The sequence below is a fragment of the Mizuhopecten yessoensis genome, unplaced genomic scaffold (assembly GCF_002113885.1).
Source record: "Mizuhopecten yessoensis strain PY_sf001 unplaced genomic scaffold, ASM211388v2 scaffold6595, whole genome shotgun sequence".
Taxonomy (NCBI): Eukaryota; Metazoa; Mollusca; class Bivalvia; order Pectinida; family Pectinidae; genus Mizuhopecten; species Mizuhopecten yessoensis.
The window spans coordinates 322,870-350,285 of record NW_018406628.1 but is presented as its reverse complement, the minus strand read 5'-3'; the positions used below and the strand labels follow the sequence as shown (position 1 = coordinate 350,285).

Genomic DNA, 27,416 nt, shown 5'->3' with positions numbered 1-27,416 from the left:
CAGTTTTATATTGTACGTGCTTCATGTAAACCTGACGTTGCGGCCTCTTCTCAACGATATATACTCTAGGTGCGCATACATTACTTTCGAGTTTAAATAAGACGGCTCTTCCCTAGGCAGCTGTAGATACAGCTATACTCGGTTCCTGTGACACACGCGCTAATTAGTGAAACGAGCAATCAAACGGTTGCCATTACCTGGACATAACTGAACCGATTATCTACCGCACAAGGTAAGTTTTACTTCAGAAAAATGCAATTTTCGATCAATGTTATACTGCACACGGGAATATTTTTATTCCCTCTATTAATATTTCGAACATCTGTTTTTTCTCTCTTATATTCTAGATTAAGTATACATGTTATCAAATAGGTAACTAAGCTTTCATACTTTTTCCTACGTTCTCCATAAGTTTTATAAATTAAAGAAAAAAAACCCCATAATTTTCGGTTAATTTTTTCCGTTAAAAAGGCAATAACTAATGTTCAAGCAGGTTGTGGAGGACGAATTTCCATCAAATTATACTTCTTAAATTCTTATTGCTACTTTGCAAATCATAAACATAAAACATGTAACCCGTCGTTAAGAGGCGGCTTTTTACTTCATGGAAATGACCTTATAATAAGTACCAAGAAATGTTTCTAATTTGATATTTATCATGGTTGGTTGACATTTGTGTTAACTTTTAAACTGTTAGAAAGGAATAATAAAGTCCTACAGTGTCCGAGATGCCCTGACATGGTGATCGACGCTAGCAGCAACGTTTAGCCTAAGGGTATTTGGTTAATAAAGAATGAATAAATAAATAATCAAAGACATAGAATGGACATTTGTCTTCAATATTTATTTATTATAGAATTCAAATATGAAAGGAATATGATACTAGACTTGGTAGGAGAAATGTTAGATGAAAAATGATGTACATAAAATGCTAACCCTTCCTTTCATTTTTTTTTCTTTTTTTTCCCCACCTTTTTTGGAAAATATCATACCTATGATAAACTTGAGACTACAAATCGCGATGTAAAAGCGATCCATGCAAGCGTCTTGCCACATTTTAAATATTCTGATTTAATACAACAGATATTCTCAGAAACAAGTGCTTTCCGTATGGTTTCGGGCAATCATTGCTGATATTATATGCCGTATATATTGATACAGTTTTGATCTCGAAATATTTCTACTGTCTTGATCTGAGAAAAAAAATAGTTTCCTGAAAGTGTCGTAAACGTTTTCTAACTGTCATTGTTTGAATTGTTTTGTCATAGAAACTATGTTATAGACATACGATATATCTTGCAATGCTTTCACATGTTCCTCAACGAACAATTAAGCATGTGATTGCATTAACAAATGACGTTTCTCCGTTCCATGAAAGGAAATACATTCATCAAAGATGGCTGACTTAAACCCTTATAGACACGAGATAGTGCAAAGCATATCCCTGCTCTCTATGGTCCTAGGAACCCTGTGATAGATTAATCTGTCAAGTACAGTCGCGAATAATTAAATTTTCAAAATAGCAGCAAGCAGGCGTTTGTTAGAAACTTAATGTACACTTTAAAAAATCGATTTTAAATGAAAAGTGCATACTACAAAATTGATAAGTTACATAGACCTTAGTTTAGTAGCTTCTAAAAAGTTAATTTATAGAAGATAAGGTCGAGTTGAAGTGGCAATTTCTAGTTTCTCTGTTTGGAACTTAAACAAGATTAAATTCCAAATTTGTCGGTAACTGCATTTAGGTAGTTGTATTTTTGCTGTTCTGATTTTCAATCAGGAAATACATGACTGTATAGAGAGATACACAGGAGTAGCTAGGCACTTGCAATTTGCATGACATTTCTGGTGTGCTCTCCCGAAAACGACGTTGAGACATAGTAGTTCAGATGAACTATGCATACATTCTTATACCTTCTCTGAGAGTTATTTACTTCCATCATATTCCAGGAAAAAAACCTTGTTAATGTGACGAACAAAGGTTAATCATTGCGTTTAGATACTAGGAACCTGCAGATATAACGAATACTGTCTAAACCCTACGTCATATGGTCAATATCTCCCGTACAGAATTCATTTATAGGCCTAAAGATGTATAGAAATTTCCCTAGCTCAGCAGGTATCCTATATTTTTTTCCGGTTCTACAGACAGAGAAATCAGGTTTCACATTGATATTGTGATAGTTATTATCTTTGTTTAGGAATTGTTTGACTCAATATAATTTATTAAGAACGACCAAAAGAATGATTAAGAATTAAAAAGAAAAATATAATTATATGATACGTAACGTAATGCAGGTTTACAGTTTTATGGTATTATAAAGCACAGTACGGAGGTCATCATACTAATTTGAAATGCGTCATGTTACGCAATCTGTGAAATTGATCTTGTTTAACTTTGGGTGTATTCCAAGGGCAGTTCTTCATAAAGGGGTACCGATTACAAACTCGAACTTGGGTCTGGGAGAGAAGCTGACAACCTACCGTAGCAAGATAAATGTTCATCTTTTAAATTTTCGACTTACTTGCCTTAAAAAGAGATATTATCGCATTGAAATTTCAGTATATCTATGGTGTTGAAAAGGAGGGCGAACTTACCTTTTGTCTGGCAAATATGCTTATAGAGTTCTGTTGTTGGTCCATTTAAAAAAGAAATGCCATGTACTAAGATAAAAGGGTATGCTGGATCCATTTCTACTTGATAATATTTCAATAGAATTTATGAACTTGCTTGAACAACATATTAGCAACGACTTTCCGTTGTGAAAACTATGGAAATGTACATTTCACTTATTTTTTTTAAATATGTATATAATTTATTCAGAATGATTCGAGCATATCTGAGCATGATCATTTGGAATCTGCGCTTATATGTTTTATTTGACATGAGCATGTTAACATTGAAGTTTTCTTATCTCCATATAAAATTATTCTTATTAAATTGTTATCTGGCTTCCAAAAGAAAATTGTCATGAGACACCGTCGAACTACAATAAAACAGTTTCGTTTGTAAAAAAACAGTCGAGTTCTAGGCTATTTTTCGTTAATATAAATCGTATATTGATAAAAAAAAAGTAGGGATATCAATGCAATCAACTATTTTAGTGATAGGAAATGAAAATATGTATCCTGCGCAAATTAATTGGATTACAGCACACGCATCCGCAATGAAATTGTTTGCGAGTTATTTTATCCCGGTTTACTTGACGCGATATTTCATACCTAAACATATTTATATCACGTAAAATAAGTGTTTTGCAGTTAAACCAGCCGGCCGTTAATTAACCCCGTATTGCCGTTATGCGGGCGGATCGATCTGATTGACAACGCCTTGAACTGTCGTGTGTCGCTCTCGTACGGCGGCTATTCGAGTAACAGATACAACGTAATGTAACACGGGATTGCACCAGAGACGAGTATTAAACTTTGACGCTATCTATACTAGTGGTTAAATGATTCCACCACTGTACGTCTAGCGGTAACGCAGGTCACATCTAAAATATCATCTGTGGCTGTAGTAGACGGTCTTTTTAACAAGATGATATTAGATATAGCTTACAGGCATCTAAGGAGTATCGGTTATAGCAAAAATGGAGTTAAGGCTAATATAGTTACCATTTACATGTGAAATACCCACTAAAAAGTGGCTTAGGGAAAGAAATTTGAAGTTTATTATTGATACAAACGACGTTCTGAGTTAGTTGCAGACATTATACTATCGTCCACATGAGACAATAGATTTCATCAAGAATCAATATTACCGTGTATTTAATGATTGTATTAGCGTCAAAACCCAGCTTAAGGACCGACAATAAAATCTGCGTTATTCATTTCATTGTTGGAATGTAGTAGCTTCTGATCATAACTAAAGGTCAATGGTAGTTAATATTTAAAAAAATCAGATTTAACCTTGATAACCCTGTTACAAATATGTCCCAAGCAACTTATTAAACATATAAATATCTCCAATGTCTGACTTTAATAAGATCACTGCTATAAAGTTCTAAAATGATATTTCTGCTTCCTGATTTTTAAATAATTTCGTAATTCTGCCAGTCATAACTTTGCCAGAATGACGGCAATATACAGAATTCTGTTTTTATGTATGCTGTGTATAACCCAGTGGCTGTTTTACTCCGTATCTTATGGACACATACGCAGGAACATTAGAAATCATGTGACGTTGCTGATGCCACGAGTGAAGAACAATTAAATCCACGAGTGCGTTTGTTTTAAATAAAATATCTTCAATTATTCCTTTAAGGTAGAGAAGCCTACCGCTCTTTGTTGTTTTCTAAACCACAGAAAAGAGCCCCTTTGTCATGCATTTGATTTGACTTTGGAGTTGCTCGCCTTTTTAATATTGCAAAGAGTTACAGACAAAAGACATATGCCAATTATCATGTCGGCCACAAGAATTGTCCCTAGACCTGTTAATTAAAAATGCTGGTAATGTATCTGCTGCGCAACTAGTCATAACTCTTGTTTCGTTAATACCTGTTTGTGGCATTACATAAACAATTTTAAACTGTTCTAACTTTACAAAAAGGCTCGCAACAATGATTCTAACTTTACAAAAAGTCTCGCAACAATGATTGCCTTAACATAGAGGAGTAGACACAAATGTAACAGGGTATTTTAAGGCCTATAAACAATAGATAAGTGGTGGATGCTCTATCTAAATGTGTTCTTAACTCAACGAGTAATTAAGATAGTGAGAAGCATTCGAAGTAAATATAATGTTTGATTTTCAAAAAAAAAAAAACGAACTGCAGAGACATATTTGAAAGTTCATGTCGAGAATAGATCATCGAGTCACGTTGCCATAGAAAAAATCAGGAAAACTTATTTAGAAAATCAATGAACAGTAGATAAAACCCAAATTTTATTATTCAATGAGGTGTTATGTTCAAGCTATGTGATTTTGTATCACCCGCGTATGCAACACACTGTTCCGTATCGTACGGAATATTCACTGTGAGACAAAACTTGTATTCAATATAACATGTTCAAGTCAACAATATCGGCCGACGATGTTATCAATCAGATTATATTGTTATAATTGAACATAATATGTCAGCTTTAGTAAATCATATTACTTATTTTATGCCTATGATTATCAGGTTATTCCATTAATAATGCTATGAAAATCGATATTTTATGAGCTGAGAATAGAATTAAATTTCTGAATGATTTTACCGGTAAAATTATAAAAACCACAAACTCTTATTTAATTTTGGAAACACTTCATTTCTATAATAACCTTATTTGTGAAAAGAAATTTTCACTATATTTGCAAAGGTCTTAATATTTTATCCGACAAACTTGAATTTGCAATTGACATTGCTCACACATTGAAGCAAAAACATTCCATAACTTGTACTTAATATGAAGATCGTTCAGATAATTTCTGTTGAACAATTAACTACTTAGCTACGTAGACGGGGTTATCTACATGGAAATATCAATTTTACGCTGACTCGATTAATGGGATGAAATTGTCTGTTGTGATCACTTGGATAGTGATGACTGAAATGCGACGGGTTACGTGTGTGTGTCCTGACATAGCAATAGAATAACCCCTATCTGTATATTATGTTTTTCTCCACAGTTTCAAGATTTATGACATCCTCTTGTTTTTTCTGTTTCCTGAATTCCTTCAGTTGCCTCTTTACGAAAGCCTATTAGGGACACTACGGAAAGATGTAGTATCGCGAAAAAATACGTTATTTCGAGAAAACACACGTTATAACTCGAAAAAACGCGTAATAACGCGAAAAAAACATGTAATTACGCAGACAAACAAGTTCAAACGCGGAAAAAAACTTTTTGTATGAACGGAAAGTGAATTTTCTACTTTTCTCGACGCATTGGTATAAATATTTAATTTACTCTGTATCTACCGGCTGTCTATGTGTTATTACTACCGATAGACATGTTTTAGTTTTTATTACATGTAATACAAAAATATACTCGGGTCGTTTCATAAAATTGTAACTCTCGGCTGAAACTTGGTGATGTATGTTAACTGTAGCACTGTGTTTGTCTAGACACACTTAGATAAAGTGACCAGATAACGATTAGATAATAGTACAGAGCACGTGCTTGTCGCGCTGTCGTCGGTCTGACACTACTTTCCCTTCCCTCACTCTGAATACCAATTGCATATCCACTGTGGTAGTAATGAATGATCGTACATTGATACTAGACAACATCTAGTTAATCATATACCAAATAACAGGTGTTATATACCGGGCAATATATACCACAGCGATCCCTGTTGGTTGCTGTCGTGTAAGAGCAGATATCAACTTTTTCTTTACTGTATGGCGCCTAAATATCGCGGGGTCAATATTTCGCGGTTACGTATTCAGTACATATTCCCGGGGGTTAAATTTCCTTGTGCACCCGAATCCCATGTGTCGTGCAAAGTAGTTTGAGTGTCAACACTTAAGGGGTAAAACCTCATAATACATGTAATCCGTTTGAAAACACTAACCCCAAGCGTCGTCATCCGCCAGTGAGTTCACTCGAAAGAATATCAAATGACAATGTACCTTTGTAGGAGTAAACTGTAATCAGCATTACTATGTTGTGGCCACTTATATGTAAGTGTTGTTCTTATTATCTGTTTTGAGTTCATTTAAGCTTGCATAGCAGGTTGGGTTATAAGTATTTTCAACATGTTGTGATTAGGTCCGTAAAAGTGGTTAACATTTTCGGTAATTTCGATGGTGTTTAGAATTCGCGGATATTAGTCAAGGCGGGAATATAGCGAAATAAAAGCTACCGCGAAATATAACCGCTATACGGTATGACAATTGTGTTTCCTCTTATGTTAAAAACTTCTTGTTTTCTTCCATGTTAAACATTTTTACTTAAATACCGGTTTGGTAATATATTGATGTTGCCCTCCTATTCTGGTTGGTGAAGGTTCCGTACTGGCGTTGGGTTTTTATATCATTGACATATTTACAATTCTCTTCGATCATTCGCTGGTTCCATTTATATCTTTGTTGAAAACCGACGTAAATGTTCCGTGACCAGTCTTTGTGCAATACGTTTACTGTTATATAAAACAATGTAAACGGATATTGTCAACTAAGATAAAAGACACTGACATGATTATTCGACCTAAAACAATTCTGACTCCTTCCTTGTAACTTTAACTCTTTCTATGAAGACGCTGAAGGGAAAATTATTCCGGCCATTTTATACAGCTTCGTCACATAGGCCATTTTTATACAGCTTCGTCACCTAGGCCATTCTATACAGTTTCGTCAATAGGCCATTTCATACATCATTGTCTATTTAGCCATATTAAACAGCTTCGTCACCTAGGCCATTTTCTACAGCTACGTCACCCACCCACTCGACAAGTTATAATAGCAGAAAATGAAAAATATCTACAGAAGTGATTCAATTATTCCGTATATTTTCCAATTGATTGATGTAAGATGCAATTGTAGCCCGATAACGGACAATATATAAGGTGAATGTGTGTGATTATGTACTTAGGAATTCTCTGGATGCGTAAATGATGTCTACATACCATCAATGACAAAACTGTTAGCCAATGTTTGCCTCAGATATAAAGGGATGAAAACTAAACATATTTCTGTCGCCGAACGTGATTTATTTGTAAAACTTGTTATTGTGACGTGTACCGCAGAGTATGGCCACGTAATTAATTACTTTAGTTAGCTTTGTTTGGCGCTGATTTGTAGTTGGTGCTCGCGGAATCTGCTGTCGCAGTGATTCATGTTATGTATGGATGAAGTAACGAGTGCTACATTGTACGACCCCCAATTCCTGTGTATAGTGCGGGTTATTTTACTTATGTTGGTGGCAGTTGTGTGAAGAAGAGGTCGCCGATATCTTCAACTCGATTATAAGTTCTAAATCATGTAGGTAGTCAATACGACAGATTTCGTGGAGGCGCCCCCTCGTAGATATTCAAGGACACGATTCAGTCACTGACGGAAATAGTTTCCCCTACAACATATACATTATTATTTTATAACCTTTGATCGGTACTTTTACCATGAACTTGTGAAAATAATATGAACATTGATTTGGAAAATCCTAGTTTTGAATAATTAATTTGACTATTATTCGTTCGACGACTCTACAATAGAGCCAAACTATCACTAGCCCCGTCGCCTCACTATCTTGCCAGTGTTCCAAGGACTACTTCACATGTCCCTATACTTATTTCACCCAATAATCCAACCTTCCATCAATTTGGTCACTTAAGCCGAGAAGGAAAGGGACTGGAGTAATGGAGATAGCACTGTATCATTATCTCCAGGTCAGTCATCGTTAACAATACCAGTGATTAAGTATTCTCAGTTTAGAGGAATTTGAACGATATTGTTCTAAATTTCGCATTAAGCCTGTGTAGTATTTGTACTACAACGGAACATAGACTAGTTATACTAATTTTGTTATATCTCTGTATATGATTGTACTTTATTGACTATTGAAATAAGATATTTCATACAAGGTCACGATCTTTTACTAAATCGCAAGTAAATGCCACATATGATGTCCTATGTATGTGGAAAGAGGCAGAATGTTCCACATGAGAGTAAGGAAATGTTAACCATCCAGGCGCACCTGTTCCCGTATTCATGAAACCGTTATCTTGCTCAAATCTGGATTCTGTGCTCAAACCAGCTTTCTTGTAACTCGCTTAAATCATATGACAAGGTCAAAAACGCCCAGTGTTAACGTTGAAAATCATTGACAACGGTAACATACTTGTTCACCGAACCAAGACATATGGACACATGGCTTAAACACAGCTCTGAGTATAAGTAGGAGATCGATTTGATGGATTTAAGGCCTGGTGTCACATCCGATTTTTCCATTGAGGTTCTGAAGATTATTCTTGATATCTCTTTGGTACGTATTTCGATTCTGTTATTTTGTGTTGACATTCTAGGATATATGTGCAAATACATTTTCTTGTCATCATATGTTTGGATCACTTGTTAGATTACGAGACGGACTTTGAGGTAAAGTGTATACGTTGGTATGTGTTTGACAGCATGATAAAGAATTATTATCAAAACATTGCCTTGCTACTTTTTATTTTGATGATATTATAATTAAATAAGAAACTATGTCGCTACGTGTCTGTTCAGGGGTGTAAAACTTATTTCTTTTGACAGCTAAATCTGTGAAAGTTCCCCACAAATGTATCAAGGAAATCAATAAGGCATTCTTCAATTACTTATAAATTGGAACACAAACATTCTAAAGTTTAAATCAACTCAGAATGGAAAGAAGAATGGATTATTATAGTAAAATAATTTCGTAAATCAAGAGGCAGGTGGTGACGTTAGTAGATTGTATAAAGCGAAACAACTATTGTTGTAAATTAATAATGAATCGTCATAAAATGTGGACACATCCTAATGGTGCTATATTACTGTACATCCAAATGGGGCTATATTAGTGAACATCCTAATGCTGTTATATTAATGAACATCATAATCGGGTTATATTAATGAACATCTAAATGGTGTTATATTAATGAAATTCTAATTGGTGTTATGTTAATGAACATCCTAATGCTGTTATATTACTGTACATCCAAATGGTGTTATATTACTGTACATCGTAATTGTGTTAAAGTACTGTACACGCTAATAGTTTTATATTATTGTGCATCCTAACGGTGTTAGATAACTGTACATCCTTATGGTGTTACATTACTGTATATTATAATGGTGCTATATTACTGTACATAGTAATGGTGTTATATTACTGTACATTATAATGGTGCTATATTACTGTACATCATAATGGTGTTATATTACTGTACATTATATTGGTGCTATATTACTGTACATTATAATGGTGTTATATTACTGTACATTATAATGGTGTTATATTACTGTACATTATAATGGTGCTATATTACTGTACATCATAATGGTGTTATATTACTGTACATTATATTGGTGCTATATTACTGTACATTATAATGGTGTTATATTACTGTACATTATAATGGTGTTATATTACTGTACATTATAATGGTGCTATATTACTGTACATCATAATGGTGTTATATTACTGTACATTATATTGGTGCTATATTACTGTACATTATAATGGTGTTATATTACTGTACATTATAATGGTGTTATATTACTGTACATTATAATGGTGCTATATTCCTGTACATCATAATGGTGTTATATTACTGCACATTATATTGGTGCTATATTACTGTACATTATAATGGTGTTATATTACTGTACATTATATTGGTGCTATATTACTGTACATTATAATGGTGCTATATTACTGTACATAGTAATGGTGTTATATTACTGTACATAATTATGGTGTTATATTACTGTACATAATTATGGAGTTATATGAATGCACTTTCAAATGATTTTATATTACTTTTCATTCTAATGGTGTTATACGACTGAACATTCTAATGATGTTATATTTTTGTAAATTGTAATGGTGTTATATTACAAAACATCCGTGTGGTGTTATATACATGTAACTGTACATCCTAAATGTGTTATATTATTGTGCGTTATAATGGTGCTATTTTATTGTGCGTTATAATGGTGTTATATTATTGTGCGTTATAATGGTGCTATATTACTGTAAAAACGCATGGTGTTTTATTTCCTTTCATCGTAATGGAGTTTTATCGGTGTTAAATTATATTACTGTACATTGTAATGATGTTATATTACTGTACATTGTAATGATGTTATATTACTGTACATTGTAATGGTGTTATATTACTGTACATTGTAATGGTGTTATATTAAGGTGTTATATTACTGTACATTGTAATGGTGTTATATTACTGTACATTGTAATGGTGTTATATTCCTGTACATTGTAATGGTGTTATATTCCTGTACATTGTAATGGTGTTATATTACTGTGCATTGTAATGGTGTTATATTACTGTACACCATAATGGTGTTTTATTACTGTACACCATTAAGGTGTTATATTACTATACATTATAAGACGTCCCAGCTCATATTTGTAGTGATCGACGTTTTCAGAGTGTATCCTCTAGCGATCTAATAACAAGGATTTTTCTATACTCATTTTATCCTGTTCATGGTGCCAAATTTGACTTGTCTTGACAGTGAAATATCTTGGTCTGTATTATATTATACTATTTTAGTGTGACGATCATTTCTACTTTTTGAAATAATCTAAAGTAGCAAACAAATCAACCTAACTTAACAGGCCTGGGTGTATAATTGTATATAGTACCGACGGCGTTTTACGTTAACAAAACTAATTCAGAGCGACCGTTAATCAGTGTCACTTCCTAACGGTTTGTCCTCGTGTCTGCCAGTGTTGATGCTTTGGTATTTATTTGCTTAACTTTACTTTGTTCAATTAGTTTGGCAAAATATTTATGAGAATAGATCACGTTTGAATGTACATCTTGAAAATCAACTTGAGAATAAATTCTCCTCCTACACGCTAGACTTCTCCAGGGGGTTGCATGAGTAGGCCGTATATCTCACAGGAATCTGTACAAATTTACAACTGAAATATACAATAAAGTGTTAATCTGTCAAATGCATTACAAGTAATATTGGTTATTTATTGAAAATCAATTATTCGTTTAAATTGTCTAATATTCTCAACATGCGCATGCGTTCTGCGTGGTATGTACATGTACACATGTATAAGGAGACAATTGAGTACCGATATGATTCGCCATATCACATACTCATACTTAGATGTATAGTATCGGCCTGCTTATTGTTTCTTTTATACGATTCGTTAAATAACATACGAACGAAAATACCTAAAATATGGTAAGATTATATCCAATTAAATTGATTAATACTCCATCGAATAAATTATATGTAGATTACTCCATTTCTCACATTATTGTAACGGGAAAGGATTACTATATCCAAGACCCCCCTTTGTCCCTATTCCTATTCTATCCCCAGCTTGGGTTTTCAAGGGATAAATAAAGCAGGCGTCTTAAAAACAATTGAGGCAGAATTTACAATATTGTGATTAATCTATAAGGAACTGATGTAGATATGTATATGTAACAAAAGCAGTACAACATTCATGGTTGTCCTATGCTACAGTCTTTATCAATGCCAGCTTAGCATGTGATTGACTAAATCCGACTGATATATTGACGTTTCAAGAAAGCATGTCCGTTCCTTTATCTTACGCCGAAAAGAGCACGGACGACCAACTCGTTGCCAGTGAAATACGCTCCCCGTGGCTAAAATATCGGATGATGACATGCATGGTCCATTGCTGATTTATAATTTAAAACAAAATATAGTTGTCATCATGATCATGGTGTATTCTAGTTACGAGATTTTAGCGTCTACCAAGATTAAACATTTGTGCACTTTAAGTAAGATAGCTTGTGACATAAAGACCTTACTGGATGTGACGGCAGACCCAACGACGGTGTCAAAGACAGTAAAAGGGACGCTTACTAATCCGGATCCATAAGCATAGTTCCACCTTCGATCATTGTGGGGAACTAAACTGTTTTCGTCTTTGTGTATGGATAATATGGCCCATCTTCCCATTCCCCTCACCCACTTCACCCCACCCCATCCCATAGAAGTCTTTATTTCACAATAAAATCAGCCATGATTCGTTACACGCCTAACTTAAGTCTATAAATATGATAATTGTTTTACGAATAATAAAATACTGAAAAGTATCATGTTCACAGTACTTTAATTGTTTAGACCGTGAAAAGAATATGCTTCTTATAAATTAATATTCTAATTATTTAAATAGTTTTCCATCTTGATACACTTTCATTTGAATACCTCTGCAGGTTTAAAGTACACTGATTTCATATTGAATTTCAAATACCGTGTATAGATTTATAAACTTTTTTTTTGATTTGAGATAATGAGTTTATATTTCTTCCTCATGACCTTGGCGAAATTGATTTTATCTAAAAGATATGTTCATTGATGATTTACTAACGTATTTGTGACAGCAATAAACAACAGTTATGTATCAGGTGTTGCAAATTTAAACAATCAAAACCATACACAGCGTACCATTTCACAGTGCAATGACTCCCATGGGACAGTAATAAGAGTTCAGAGATGTCAAACTACGAAAATCACGAAAGAAATTGATATATGTTGTAACACTATATCCCAATGACTGTTCGGAGACGTAACGTCATATTCGAATAAAAACCCGCAACTGTCAAAGGGATAAATTGAGCGTTTGCTTTTGAACGTAAGTGTATTTCGATGTAAATAATATAAATGACGTTTAAGTTATCTTCTGTTCTTAATGAAGATACATTATGTTATAAATTGTATTTATTTAGCATGTAAACAATAAAATTTGAATATTTGTAATAAAATCAGGAGGGAAATCACCCATTACTATTTCTTCGACCATTGCATTGTGTTTAGAGGAGAGCGGGTCGGTAGTGTTACATGTATACATATTGTGCGTCAATAAGTCATTCTGGAGCTATTTCTACCGACAGGCGTTATGTTATGGCCATCTTCTATATCCCCAAAGCTACGGAGATACATTCCATGGATATCAATCATGACGAACCCGAATATTAATTGTCTCTGGCTGACGTTAATTGTGTTTTTGTCTTTTTGTTTTGAGGCCAGATAAGTCTGCTCTCGTTATTTGTAGCTACCCGTACGGTCCACAGTAATACTATAGGCTCGGAAAAGTAAGTCCCGGATTACCCTAGGACTGTGCAAATGGCTCTTGTCGTCCATAGTCATTCTACGTCTACGCTCCAAACGGGAATTGTGTCTTTATAATGATGCTCAATACGGAACTTTCTTCTTTGTACTGAGTATCAATACGGGACTTGTGTCTTTATATTGACGATCAATACGGGACTTGTGTCTTTATAATGACGCTCCATACGGGACTTGTTTCTTTATATTGACGATCAATACGGGTCTTGTGTCTTGATAATGACGCTCGATACGGGACATGTGTTTGAACAATAACCCTGACTGGGACTTGTGTCTTAGCAATGACGCTCGATACAGATTTTGTTTCTGTATAATATCAATCCAAACGGGACTTGTTTCCTTACAATGATGCTATGAACGAGACTTGTGCCTTTATAATGACGCTCCGAACGAGACTTGTGCCTTTATAATGACGCTCCGAACGGGACTTGCGTTTTTATAATGATGTCGTAACGGGACATATGTCTTTATATTGACGCTCCTAACGGGACCTATGTCTTTATAATGACACTCCGAACGGAACTTTCGTCAGTATACTGACACTCCGAATGGGACTTTTGATGTATTAACCAAATGGAGAAAGGAGTCGCTAAAGCCTTTATGAGATGTTTACCAATGGGGAAGGGCTACCTTAATTTTGTCTGATGTATAAGTTGTTGGGGAAGAGTACCTTAATTTTGTTTGATATATTTATGAATGGGGAAGGGTATCCTTAATTTTGTCTTATATATAAAATGTTGGGGAAGGGTACCTTAATTTTGTCTGATATATTTATGAATGGGGAAGGGTAACCTTAACTTTGTCTGATATATAAATTAATGGGGAAGTGTTACCTTAATTGTGTCTGATATATACATTATTTGAAAAGGGTTCCATGATATGTATTATACATTATTTGAAAAGGGTTCCATAAATTCTGTCTGATATTTAAATTAATTGGGGAGGATGGTCTTAATTCTGTCCGATATATTAATTACTAAAGATGAGTTATCTATGCAATCCGATCTGTTTTACCGACTACAAGAGAGGAAGTATGTCAATTATGTCTGATAAATGAGATTATTATTGAGAAAACATTTAACAAATATGGTTACCTAATTAAGATTTTGCTGGCGATGGGAGATCAGTACAATTGTTTATGGATGAAGGAGAAAAAAAATCATCGTAATTTGATACCATTGAGTGAGTAATTATTAAGATGCAATACCTTTATTGACAACGGTTGTCCGGAGATACAATTAAAATTTATCAAACATATTTTTTTTTATCATTAGATATATTTCTGATACCAATCTGAAGATAATAAACAATCTTTCGGTTAAAAATACATAGGCTACCATATCTTGCCATGTTAATGAATAATTAAAATATGGGATATCATGTTGGCTGCCAAAGAGTAATCAACATTTGTATTAAAAACGGCCTCACGGCTTGTACAGTGTTATATATAAAAACACATTAAAGGATAGCCGTAACAATACATGGACGTCGCCGAAACGAAAGCACAATACACCTTGATTAGCTCGTGTATAACGTCGTCATCACGATCTCGAGGGATGAACAAGAGTGTGTCCTGAAACCGTAATTAATTAGGGACATGATGTAACTCTATTTTAGAGGGTTGTGTGTGAATAATCCAGTCACAAAAAATAGAGTTTCAAAGTACAAGATCTACTGTACACTTCGTGCAGTCGTTAGTTTATTCTGTGATTTTTTAAGGGGGTGCTTTGTAGTGATATGACTATGGTCTCAGTATTGTTACGATGATAACACAGTCAATATTTTAATAGGATATTAGTGGACGCAGGCATTGCTGCCTCTATATCCACATCAATATACATGTAGTTTGAAATTCATTGTAGTAAACATAAAATAAGCATACAAACATATACATATAAGGCACTGTTTTTAAAAAAAAAAAATAATTTCAAAGCCAAATACGTTACGAGATGAAATTCTTTGTGTAAAGTAGTGTTTTGGAGCAATATTTAGTGATACTGTGGGATTAGCGATGTGAATGAACTCAGTTAATATTCAAAAATAGTGGAACAGTAGTAGTATTCCAGTTTCTTCATAGGTGTAACGAAGTGAAATGTTTTCGGTCCTTTTATACGGGGAGTAGATATTATCTACGTTTGATCCCAATCCATTGGTAGATAAGCAGAACAGCTCAATCAAAATATACGGATGCTTATTTTTGGTGAATAACTGATTTCCAAATTAAATGGGTATCAATGTTGATGACAGATAAAGAAAAGCATTGCTCTTCAACCTCCAGCAGGGGCAGTTGGTTTCATTTGTGGCTGCTCCTTGGGGATAATGGAGAAACTCAGTAGAGACCCTCCGCATGTGTAGTAAAGTAAAATAAGAAAAGACAAAGAACCTGTTATTTGTCAGAAAATGCGCATGCTATTTTTCGAAGGATAACAGAAAATTACATATATTAAAATATCTTCAAAACGTTTCATGGACTTTCGGATCAAATGTAATGTGTGTACACATGACTATCACCCTACACGTATGTAAATTATTCAAGACGAAGACACGAACGTTTTATCGATAAAGCACTTCAGTCCATAATGGTTCTTTAGATGACCTTTTTAAATTAGCATGCTACACATACTAACTAGTCAGAAACTAAATGTGCGTATCGAATTAATCTAAACCAATGAGGTAAGCAAACATATTTTAAAAGACCCCCTTACAAATATATGCATCCGCATTGACTTCACAATCACCCTACTTCAGGTACATAATGAAAATGAACGTGTTCGCTGTTGTGCATAGATACCTTCGTATTCTAAGCCTTCATTGAACCCATATCTATATACATGCCAAAGTTCCACTGAATCATTAACAGGTTATACCCCTTGTTTAATTATTAATCAATAATTGACAAAAGAGCTTACATTCTCGATCGACCAAATACCAGGTGCCCCTTCAGAGGCGTTGTCTAGTACTTGTTATGCCCAAACAAGAGCAAAGAAAGGCACCGTTAGCATTGATTTATATAAACAAAGAGTTCATTGTTCAATAGTTTCAACCTCATTGTTCTGTGTATCAGGTTCTTATTACTTCAAATAGACCACAGACACCTTACCATTCGAATTAGAATGGCTGTTTACAATCACTTCCTTTATTTTCTGAATGAGACATTTTGCTTTATTTCCGGTTCCAACAATCAATACAAACATATCTGCATTCAAAGGTATTTAACGATTGTTATCATCCAATAGACTGTGGATCTTTTGTGTTGGTGGTCGGTTCCCCTGATGCACACTTAAATAACGATTCTGTCTAAAGAAGCGTAATGCTTCCTCTTACTCTACCATTCTATGTGTATTTGTCCATATGAGTCATGCACGATATGGAATTATTTCTACACGGCACTGTTTATTTAGTTTAAACTTTATTTTATTGATGTTTAATTACAATAGTACATGGTTATAAATACAGAAAAGGATCCAGAAACAAGTACATAGTACTTATGTAAATCCGTCTCCTTATAGACATAACAGCAGCTATGGATCAGTACTGACAATATTATAATTCATATAAATAAATAGAAATATATATAAAGTATAACATGTGCAGGGAAAAGAAAGAGAAAGGGTGCAAGGATTTATAGTGGGATGGGGGATGATGTTTGATGGGGAAGCGATGGGCATCAAAACTGCATTGAGAGAACAAACGCTGATTGCATGAATACAAACCACAACAAACATGATTACTGATATAAATGAAGCTAAAGTTTCTTTAAAAACGTCTAGACTGAATGATGAAGTTTTGAACACAGTCAAAAATAATTTCATATAAGTGAATTGGTAGTTCGGGTCTACCATAAAGTAAAAAGCTTACATTATAGTTAGGAGGTAGGCGACTAAAACATTGGATTCTCAGCTGCTGGTAGTTTGGACATTGGAGGAGGAAATGTTCTGTAGTTTCAGTAGACAAATTGCATGAGCACATTTGTTTATTTACCTGTCCTAAAGCAGATCAACACCACTGCAGTGGGTTTTATCAGTAAATTAGGGCTACTCATGCATAGATGTTAACATTAATTGTAAGAACAAAAAGCTTTTTGAAAAACATGCATGTCTTAACATATTACCGAGATCAGGTTTATACTGTGCTTTCATTCCAGGAAAGGACAATTAGGATTTGAAAATTAGGCCTGATTAAGCACTCATTGGGGAAATACGGCTACCAGTTGATTACAAAAATACAGGTGTTATGTTACTACCTTTGTTGTTCGACTACCTCCCCCGGGATATTAGCCCGGGTTGAGGTAGCGTCGAGCCGTGGCATAGAGTACGTGTCAGTGCTAATTCGATGTGCAAATTTGAAGCAACTTTATCGCCTTATTTTATAAAAGTGTTAATTAATTGATAGTTGAATCGATTATGTAGCTATGAGGTTGACCCGCTGAGATTAATGACGACACACACGCTGGACCGGGCTTTAAATAAAACTGGATTAGTCGGGGCATTACACACCCCTGTTTGTTGATATTAAACGCCAATACAGTGACACGTATTGACGAAATAACGAGCACGACACGGAAGTTTCCACTTGTAAGTGTTCCGGAGTAATCTCGTGTGTCCATCAAAATTACATGATAATGGTAGCATCGGATCCTAGTAATAGCGTCATCGATTCAAGAAAAAATCCTCACACTTTGTTTGTAGGATTTATCACTTGACTCCCCATTCATCTTTATAAAATGAAAGTTATTAGTCTGATATCGTCATGCTATTAAATCTTTACGATTTAAAGATTTCGCTTCGTCAAAGCAATTTAATTGGTACCGTAACACTATTTAAGGATACACCGTTGGTATTAGTATTGATTATTCCCGTATTTTTTATTTAGCAATGCAAAACGTGGCTCCATCTCAAAACACAATAGAAAAAGACCGGAGTGTAAACAAACACGTAATACGATCTCAGTATTATGAAACGAGGACAAGAGACGAACCTGGAAATATACATATGGAGGCCCTTAAAAGAGTACTTAGAAAACACGACCAGGCGTTCTGGAAGCGTTAGTTTCTTCTGTTAAAATAACACTCATCACGTTAATCGTTGTCAAATTCTTATTGTCACATCAGCAAAAACTGGGATAGTGACAACGAAAACCAAAATGTATACTCATGAATATTTTAAATATCGCACAAAGAAACAAAACAATAGTCTGTATCAACCTGTATCTCTTGAAACCCTGTGTTTAAACTTGACAGGTGGCTCAGTGGATAACGCACTCGCCTTTCACCAATGCGGTCGGAGTTCGATTTCCCGATCTGACACGAAAAGGTATAGGATCACCTACCTGACCACGTGGGGTTTCTCTGGATACTCCGGTTTCCTCCCACATTTAGACCTCCGCGCGCTAAAATACGGATCAACAAGAGTGATTTATATCTGTTGACCTGTTTCATAATTCTTGTAAACTAAATAAATGTTATATTCAAACCTGACGACCGACCAGGGCTGGTTATTTTCACGTTCCCAACGACGTTGACTTTATTAAAACAAAGAAGTGGACATAGCGAGGTGTGACTGCATGTTAATAGCGAAGTAAACAATGCTGGCTAAGAGAGGTTCTACCATCTTAACAACGACGTCGACATAGCCATGGTTTTACCATGTTAATTACGATGTCGATAAAGCAAGGTTTAACAGGATAGGAAAAAAACAATTTTATTTGAACTTGCTATTTAAAAGTGTCACTAAAATTGAACGAATTTCTCCCACCGACTTTGGCTTTCCAAAAATAAACCTATGTCACATATGTTAAATGGGTTGAACTCTGTAAAACCAATCACAGTGTTATGTGTTTGTAAATGTATTGACACGAAAGCTTCTGTTAAGTATAAGATAGAACGGATAAAAGTTTCCGAGAAGACCTGGCAACGTCTTCCTCTTTGATGATCGATGTGTCTTCACCGTGTTACTGTCGAGTACCTCAGACGTGTTGTAATTGCTTTCTTTAACATGTTTAGACCAGTAACCCTAGAAATTATTCAAACTCCTTCAGGTAGTACAGAGTCATATACATTCTGTAAACGACTTACAATACATTACAAAGAAGAGTAGTTTATGACATCGTCTTATGGTCACAGCAAATGTCGTGCGACAACAGGTAGACCCATTTTAGTCATGTCAGAAATATCATTCATGCGTACTTAATTTTGTTTTTTTGCTAGTTCTTTACGGACGGTTTATACGTACACTATGTCATATGCCAAAGGTAATTTTACAATGTTGTCTACTGATTATAGACCAAACTATATGTTATATTAGGAGGATTGTGCTAATATGTCATTGGTTTTAGACAGTATGTATGTCTGTCTATGAATCTTAGTTCAGGTAAAGAGATGACAGCGTCCGCATCTGATAAAGACAATGTACACGGTCCAATATCCCATAATGCTACCGCGTTACATATTGTGTGTTGTTTGGGTTTTGCTGTATATCAGCTCAAGCAATTCAGTCTAACATCAAACAATTATAATTTGGCTGGAGGTGTATGGTTTCATACCTTATTGCAGGACATAAAAATCACATCTTAAACTGATTTTATCTGTTTTAATTTGTTTTCTTTTGCACAGTTTTGAGTTGTATAAGATCATAACTACATGTAAGTGAAATCCATGTGATGCCAGCGCTTATTGCATTACGGAACAAACTCAGTAAGATAAGTTTTTATAAATCATATGCAAATGTTACAAACATGATACAGATAATAGAAAACATGATAAGACGTAACTGATTAAACCCAATGATCACGTCTGATAACTTACTTACACGTCTGATGAAATAAAAGTTGGACATTGTAATCTTGATGGAAGTGCTGCGGAAACATTCAATTGTGCATATTAAATTATTAAACTACTTTGAGTTGGCATCTACAGTCAATAGAAATGCAAACTGGAAGTTTACAATGAACTTGTGACATTCCACTTGGCACCCAAAGCGAAGCTGCTAGAATGGTCTGCCTCTATTTGCCAGTGCCTTCTCATTATAACGGAGACAGGTTTTGACAAATATTTTGAAAGGCGTAGAACTCGTAAACTTAAACTTTTGTAGACGATGATAAGTAAACTAACGCCAAATGGTCCTTCTATTAAATATGGATATAATGTTAACTGAAATAACTGTTACCCGTTCCGAAATAAAAATAATTTCATATTACTTAATAATGTATTTTTTGACAATTATGAATCGATTGTTTCCATCTTCGACACTTCACATATGAAATGATCTAGACTTATCTGTCAAATCAAAGCCTTCTCTTGGTTAATTCAAACAATATCACCGCTACCTTTACTCGTGTGATACTATTCATAGACAATCAAGACATATGTGTTGTTCTTTATATAACGATGTTTTCTGTATTACGTTATGGAAAGCCCAATGTGATCATACGTGTTTCTACAAAAAGACTCACTATATTTGCGACAATGACATTGAACGCCTATTTAGGTTAATTAAATCAGCTGAGAATATTAGAAACCAACTATGTAGATTTTTCAAATTAAGTTCCTTTGATCCAATCACTTATATGTACAGTGTATATGTGTAAGTGGGGATTGGAGAAGGCGTTGATAATATTGTAGCAACTTGTACCCAACAATACTTTTGCATTGATATGGTTATAAAATATGATTAAACCAGATAATATTTCCAATGAATCCGACTAAAAGCTGAACTTATATTTACTATTTCGGAAGTATTTCAACTCCTGTTTGAAATATACGATTGATTTTGATTTATTAACTATATTTTCTGGAGGTGAAATACTTCCGAAATAGTAAATATAAGTTCAGCTTTTAGTCGGATTCATTGGAAATATTATCTGGTTTAATCATATTTTATAACCATATCAGTGTATTTTATGTGCATATTTGTTTAGTAAATGGAACATCTACCTTCCAGGGAAGGTCAATAGTATCGAACTTTACAATCAAAATGTTTTAATACACACGTGGTTATGGCATTAATAGTTGATATAAATGCCATCTAAAGCTGGTAGGGTTAAACTAGTAGAAATGCCACAGAGTAGTATATATATATATACAGAAAGTCAATTTTCGGATTGGCAGGTGCACTGATCGACCCAAGCTTTGTTACGTATCCCCGTAAATATTTCAAAAGTGTTTGGAGATGGTCGTAAGACGGCGCTCTGGAAATATCACATTGAAGCTGGAAGCTAGCAATGTGGGCTATTGACACTAATTACAACACTTACGAGGCTCAATAGTAGGTTAACACTCGGGCAAGTTAACATCCACACAGCATGTCATGGAAGGCTAATTAGCTTTCCTGATATAAATTCCAATTATTGTATTTTATCACAAACAGTATTTTCCTTCTAGAAGAGGTTTCGTATATTCGTCTCTATACTGCCAGGTCCTTACAGCCAAGTATTAAACTAAGATAACACCATGTTTTTCATCACAAATTAAATAAACATCTTTACATTTACACATCATACATTATACATTGTGTATGTCAATACGCTCGGTTCTTGCTATCACAAACATATATTGATAGACATTGTATATTGCATTCCACCACGAAAATCTACCTAACAAAACGTTAATACATAAAGTTCTATTAATACAAAAATATCAAGCGGTACGGTTACTTTATGATGCCATTGTTTTCAAACCCCTACGCGTCGAGAAGCGCCGCCGGAGTTTGATATGTAAACACCTTGTCCACTTCCGGTGCTTCCCCATGTGCGAAAGCCTTCTGGGAAATTGAGTCCGCATACTGTCTACAAAAATATCATAGTAAACATCAACGATCCCGGTATTTATTACATTTTACTAGTGAATTATGATGAAATCTCCGTTGAATAGAATCACATTTTCAACACAGTAAAGATAAACGAAATATTATATCTTCATTTGTCAAGATATCACTCTTTGTATTGTCCAATCAGAATGGTATACTCCACTCACTGCGTAGATTTTCAGTTTAAATTTTAGATCAGTGGTTGTAAGGTTCCGTCTTACACAATACGTTATGCTATTTTCATGTCCGCGGAAGGAAAATACATTTTAACGTGCATATAGGAGGTTTTCAAAAGAAAAAATATCCATCTTTCCAACAGTACTAAGCATTCTCCCGTAGATAAACTAGAAATGTTATTTTTTAATGCAAGAAAGATAGGTGGGGTCGACATTTCGACATCGAGAGCTTTCTTCCCTTCTCGTAATCGGATCATTGAGCGTGGTTTTTTTTTTTACCAAAAATCTATCTAAACCCCAAAAACGTATAAAAGATACTCTGAACACCTTAGTTAAGGTCTAAATATAGCTGTAATAAATGCCCAGGTCCGTGTGGTTATTACCAAATTGTTGACATTTAAACGCGCTGTTAAAAAGTTACATTTGCGTACTTTGGGGCAATTCTAAGCGAAAAAAGTTATGCCATTAACAAACATATCCGAAGAATTCATTCAAATATACAGGATCCGTTCCGTCTCGGATTTTTGACCGTCAGTAAGTCATTTAAAAGAAAAGAAAGATTTGGTGTCCAGCAGCTTTCCTGCACATTCTTGTTACATTTGTCGAAACGAAGCTTAGCTTTCGGCTTCATATAACATAATAGATAACTTGTCTTCAATTAACCACTCAGATGAATATGGTTGTTGATTTTGCTGATTCATCTAGAGAGCTTGTTTGACGGTAGACATACATCACATAATTTTATAGAAAAAATGATTCGAAGACTGATTTTCATGTTTTAGAAGTTAATATCTACGTTAAACGGTATATGCTGAATGTCATGCCGATAAATGAATGTCTGTGAATGAAGCGCAAACTTTACGGAACACACAAAAATAGTAATAAAAAATACAGTTCCTTGTAATTGTGATTCAAAGCATTCCTTTATGGGATACCTTAAACAAAATATTATTTAATAAATAATGTCCAGATAATGGTTTCTAAAAGATGTGTATCACATGTTGCATTTAGTAAAGAGGTAGTATATGTTCAAAGAACAATTGTTTTGAAAGGGTTGATATTTCGCTTTTTTCCATGTTAGGAATGAAGTAAAAATGAAACCACCACTGAACATAAACGATTTATAGTTTATGTGGCGCATAGTGCATGATTGGTGTAGAGAGTTGATGACGAAGCCGTAGATGATGAATGTAATACTCTATGTTCTATAAAAATAATACGTTAGAGTACGTTGAAATGTGATGCCCAGCCGAATTCGGTTTTTAAGACACTATAATAAGACAATTATACTCCACAATAAACCAAAGAGATAAAATTCGATAACTCCTTATACATTATAATAATTCATGTTCAATAAAAATAATCATATAATATATTTCACCTGTCTTAAATTATCATTGCACATCTTTATCAGTTACAAGTGGATGTCTTTAACGATAACATCGCTATTAGAGGTACAGTAGGTAAACAGTCGGGGTAACAATGTAGGTGATGGTATAATACATTCAGAGTTAGAGATTGTAACGACGTAGATGATTACCTAATATATCTAAAAACGCTAACAGCAGTATTACACGACCAAATGCAATTTCTATGTAAAGGGACCTATATAGATATATTACTATGCTTTATCCGGTTTGGTTAATCAAACTGCTTAGTATTAAATGATGTTTTTTTTCACCGATGATTTTTTGCCTTGTTTGACCAGAATTTGAAAATCGTATGCATATCTCCAGATTTCATTCGGGAGTGTAACTAGCAATGTGTTTAATAATCTGAACATGTATGTGTATCTGTCTAACACACCGTCCGTTTCCGTTTCAGAAATGTATTTGGTCCGGCCATGGAGCATGTTAGCTCTGACACTGTTATACTTCAAACTGACAAAAGCGGAATCGGAAGCTGAAAATGACGCAGACGCAGACAGCATTAGTCACAATAGAGTGGCACGGGGGTTGAGCTCGTTTGTTCGCATCGGGAAAGATGGTGAAGATCATTCCGTGGACGGTCCGGCAAAAAGATTGAGTTCTTTCATGAGAATAGGAAAAGCCTATGACTCGTCAAAGGAGAATGAAAATGACCTCATGGACGAAAATAAGCGATTAAGTTCTTTTATGAGAATAGGGAAAAGCTCTTATGAGCCTCAAGAAGACAAACGTTTGAGCTCTTTCATGAGGATCGGTAAAAGTTCTGATGAGCCAATAGACAAGCGATTAAGCTCTTTCATGAGGATCGGTAAAAGTTCTGATGAGCCAATAGATAAGCGATTAAGCTCTTTTATGAGAATTGGAAAGAGCGACGATGGGTCCTACGCCAAACGAATGAGCTCTTTCATGAGAATAGGCAAAAGCTTGGATGACGAACCGCAGGATAAGAGAATGAGCTCATTCATGCGTATAGGAAAAAGCTTGGCAGAAAATGCTGTAGATAAGAGATTAAGCTCTTTCATGAGAATTGGTAAGAACTCCGATGAACCATTGGACAAGAGGATGAGTTCGTTCATGCGTATCGGTAAAAGTGATTATAGCGATCCAGAGGCAAAACGGAAGAGTTCATTTATGAGGATTGGAAAAGGTTCAGATGAATCACTGATGAAACGCTTGAGCTCATTTATGCGTATCGGCAAAAGTATGGAAAATCCCGAAGATAAACGGATGAGTTCATTCATGCGTATTGGAAAAAGTATGGACAATCCCGAAAACAAACGGATGAGTTCATTTATGCGTATAGGTAAAAGTATGGACAATCCCGAAGTCAAAAGAATGAGTTCATTCATGCGTATAGGCAAAAGTACTGGTGATGAAAACGAAGCTTCAGATGTTGACACCCAAAGTGAGGAGGAACAACCAGAAAAGAGGATGAGCTCGTTCATGCGCATAGGACGAAGTGCTGACGAGAGTGGTGCTGACATGAAAAGAGCCTTCATACGCATTGGAAAGATCCCGACGTCGTCTTTTATGAGAATAGGGAGGCGACCTTACGTTAGAGTCGGACGTTTGGGACACTCGTCTTTCATTAGAATAGGAAAACGCGCCGACGACTCAGTATAAAACGTCATATCCGCCGTCCAGAAAGGCTACTTCCTGTCGGAACAAACTCTTAACAGAAAGGACAATTTTTCTATAAAAAAAACCACTCGCCGAATTTTTGTCATATTCATGTCACCATCTTTTCCGGAATTCATGGTTCTATAGAAAAATGGGTATAGGAATAATTGTACACACAACTTATCAAAAGCCGGAGCACATCAAAAGCAAGACTGGGATATATTTGGTGTTGTGTTTTGAGAATACGCACGACAGTATATTGAACTGCAAAGTGTTGCAGCTATGTACATAACGTTATAATGTATATGCATAGCGTCTATGTTTGTTAGCCACAAGTGTTTTGACAGGATATATATTTTAAAAAGAATGTCACTGAATTACTTAATAATTATAAATTACTTCGACTGCCTTCATTTAAATACTGCATAAGGTGTGTAGGCCATGCTCGGTCTCATATGAAAGAACTACAACATCCGTTACAGTGTCGAATCTTGTTTGTAACTAGTGTGTGTTTCGTAGAATGATCCCTAACACTTAACCAAAAACTGTAAAAAGTTCTTATAGAATCAACACGGAAATATATTCGAAAATATATAGCCCACATTATGAAATAAATATTGCAAGTCTTCTTTGTCGTACGCGGGCTCCATCAATTTGATGTTTATGCCCTCAAAACACCGTAGCGTTGTTTATGTGAATATTCCAAAGGTAAAGAAATAAAATTAATTATTCGCTAAAACTCTTATTGTACAGTGTGCACGGAGAAGTCGAAACAACTGTCTGTAAAAACACTGAATTTGATATTTGCGATATTGTACGCAAAAAATAAAGTCAATCTTTCTCGCTTAAATCAATAGGACCTGTTGCGTCGTCAAAAGACAATTTAAAAGAAGCTTATCGAAATCGCAAAAAAAATTGTATTAATAATAACAATAACATTTTTTTTATTCATGTCATACCAGCGACGTATATACTACATCTCAGGTCATACTAAAAAGTTCAAACGGCAGTTTCCCTGTACATTAAGATATAAAATGAAACGTATAAAAATGAATTTTATATTGACCCTTTTTCCTGTGACGACGCGGCAAGTTGGGGAAAAATTAGGTCAGAATGTGATTACTACGTGTTTTGTTTATAGTAGCAAACACTGAGAATTGAACATTATTACATATAAACCACACGGACACTGTAGGTATGTTTAAGTTCGTTTGAGCAATATTTATATGCAATAAAAACAGGACAAAAACCAAACGTCATGATGAAATTGACTGCATGTTTGTATATATACTTTATGTGATAAAGTCCGTCACTCAGCAGAGGAGCAAAGGGTTTGTTACATGTTCAAATTGTTGTTGATTAAAATATCATTTCTAAGATTTGTTTTTATTTTTCGTTTTCAAAGGTAACTTTTAGTGACACCATTTGATTTGTAATGTATTACTCTGAATCCATTAATTATGTTAATTATTGTCGCGTATTCGCAAAATACTTATTTCAGAGAAACAGGGCCCGTATACATGAAACCGTTCTCATGCTCAAGCATGGATTCTGTGCTCACGCCAGCTTTCTTGAAACCCACCTAAATCATGTCATCGATCAAACAGTCAAATTTAAATATTGAAAACAGTATTCAGCTTC

General features: G+C 34.7%; 1 protein-coding gene across 1 annotated transcript; it reads left to right on the top strand.

Moving 5' to 3' along the window:
• On the top strand, positions 1-27,152 carry LOC110452319 (FMRFamide-related neuropeptides-like). Its single transcript, XM_021500762.1, has 2 exons — positions 1-232; positions 24,553-27,152. Exon 2 carries the CDS (start codon positions 24,555-24,557, stop codon positions 25,776-25,778), a length of 1,224 nt encoding a protein of 407 aa, XP_021356437.1. The 5' UTR covers positions 1-232; positions 24,553-24,554; the 3' UTR covers positions 25,779-27,152.
• The last annotated feature ends 264 nt before the right edge of the window (positions 27,153-27,416 follow it).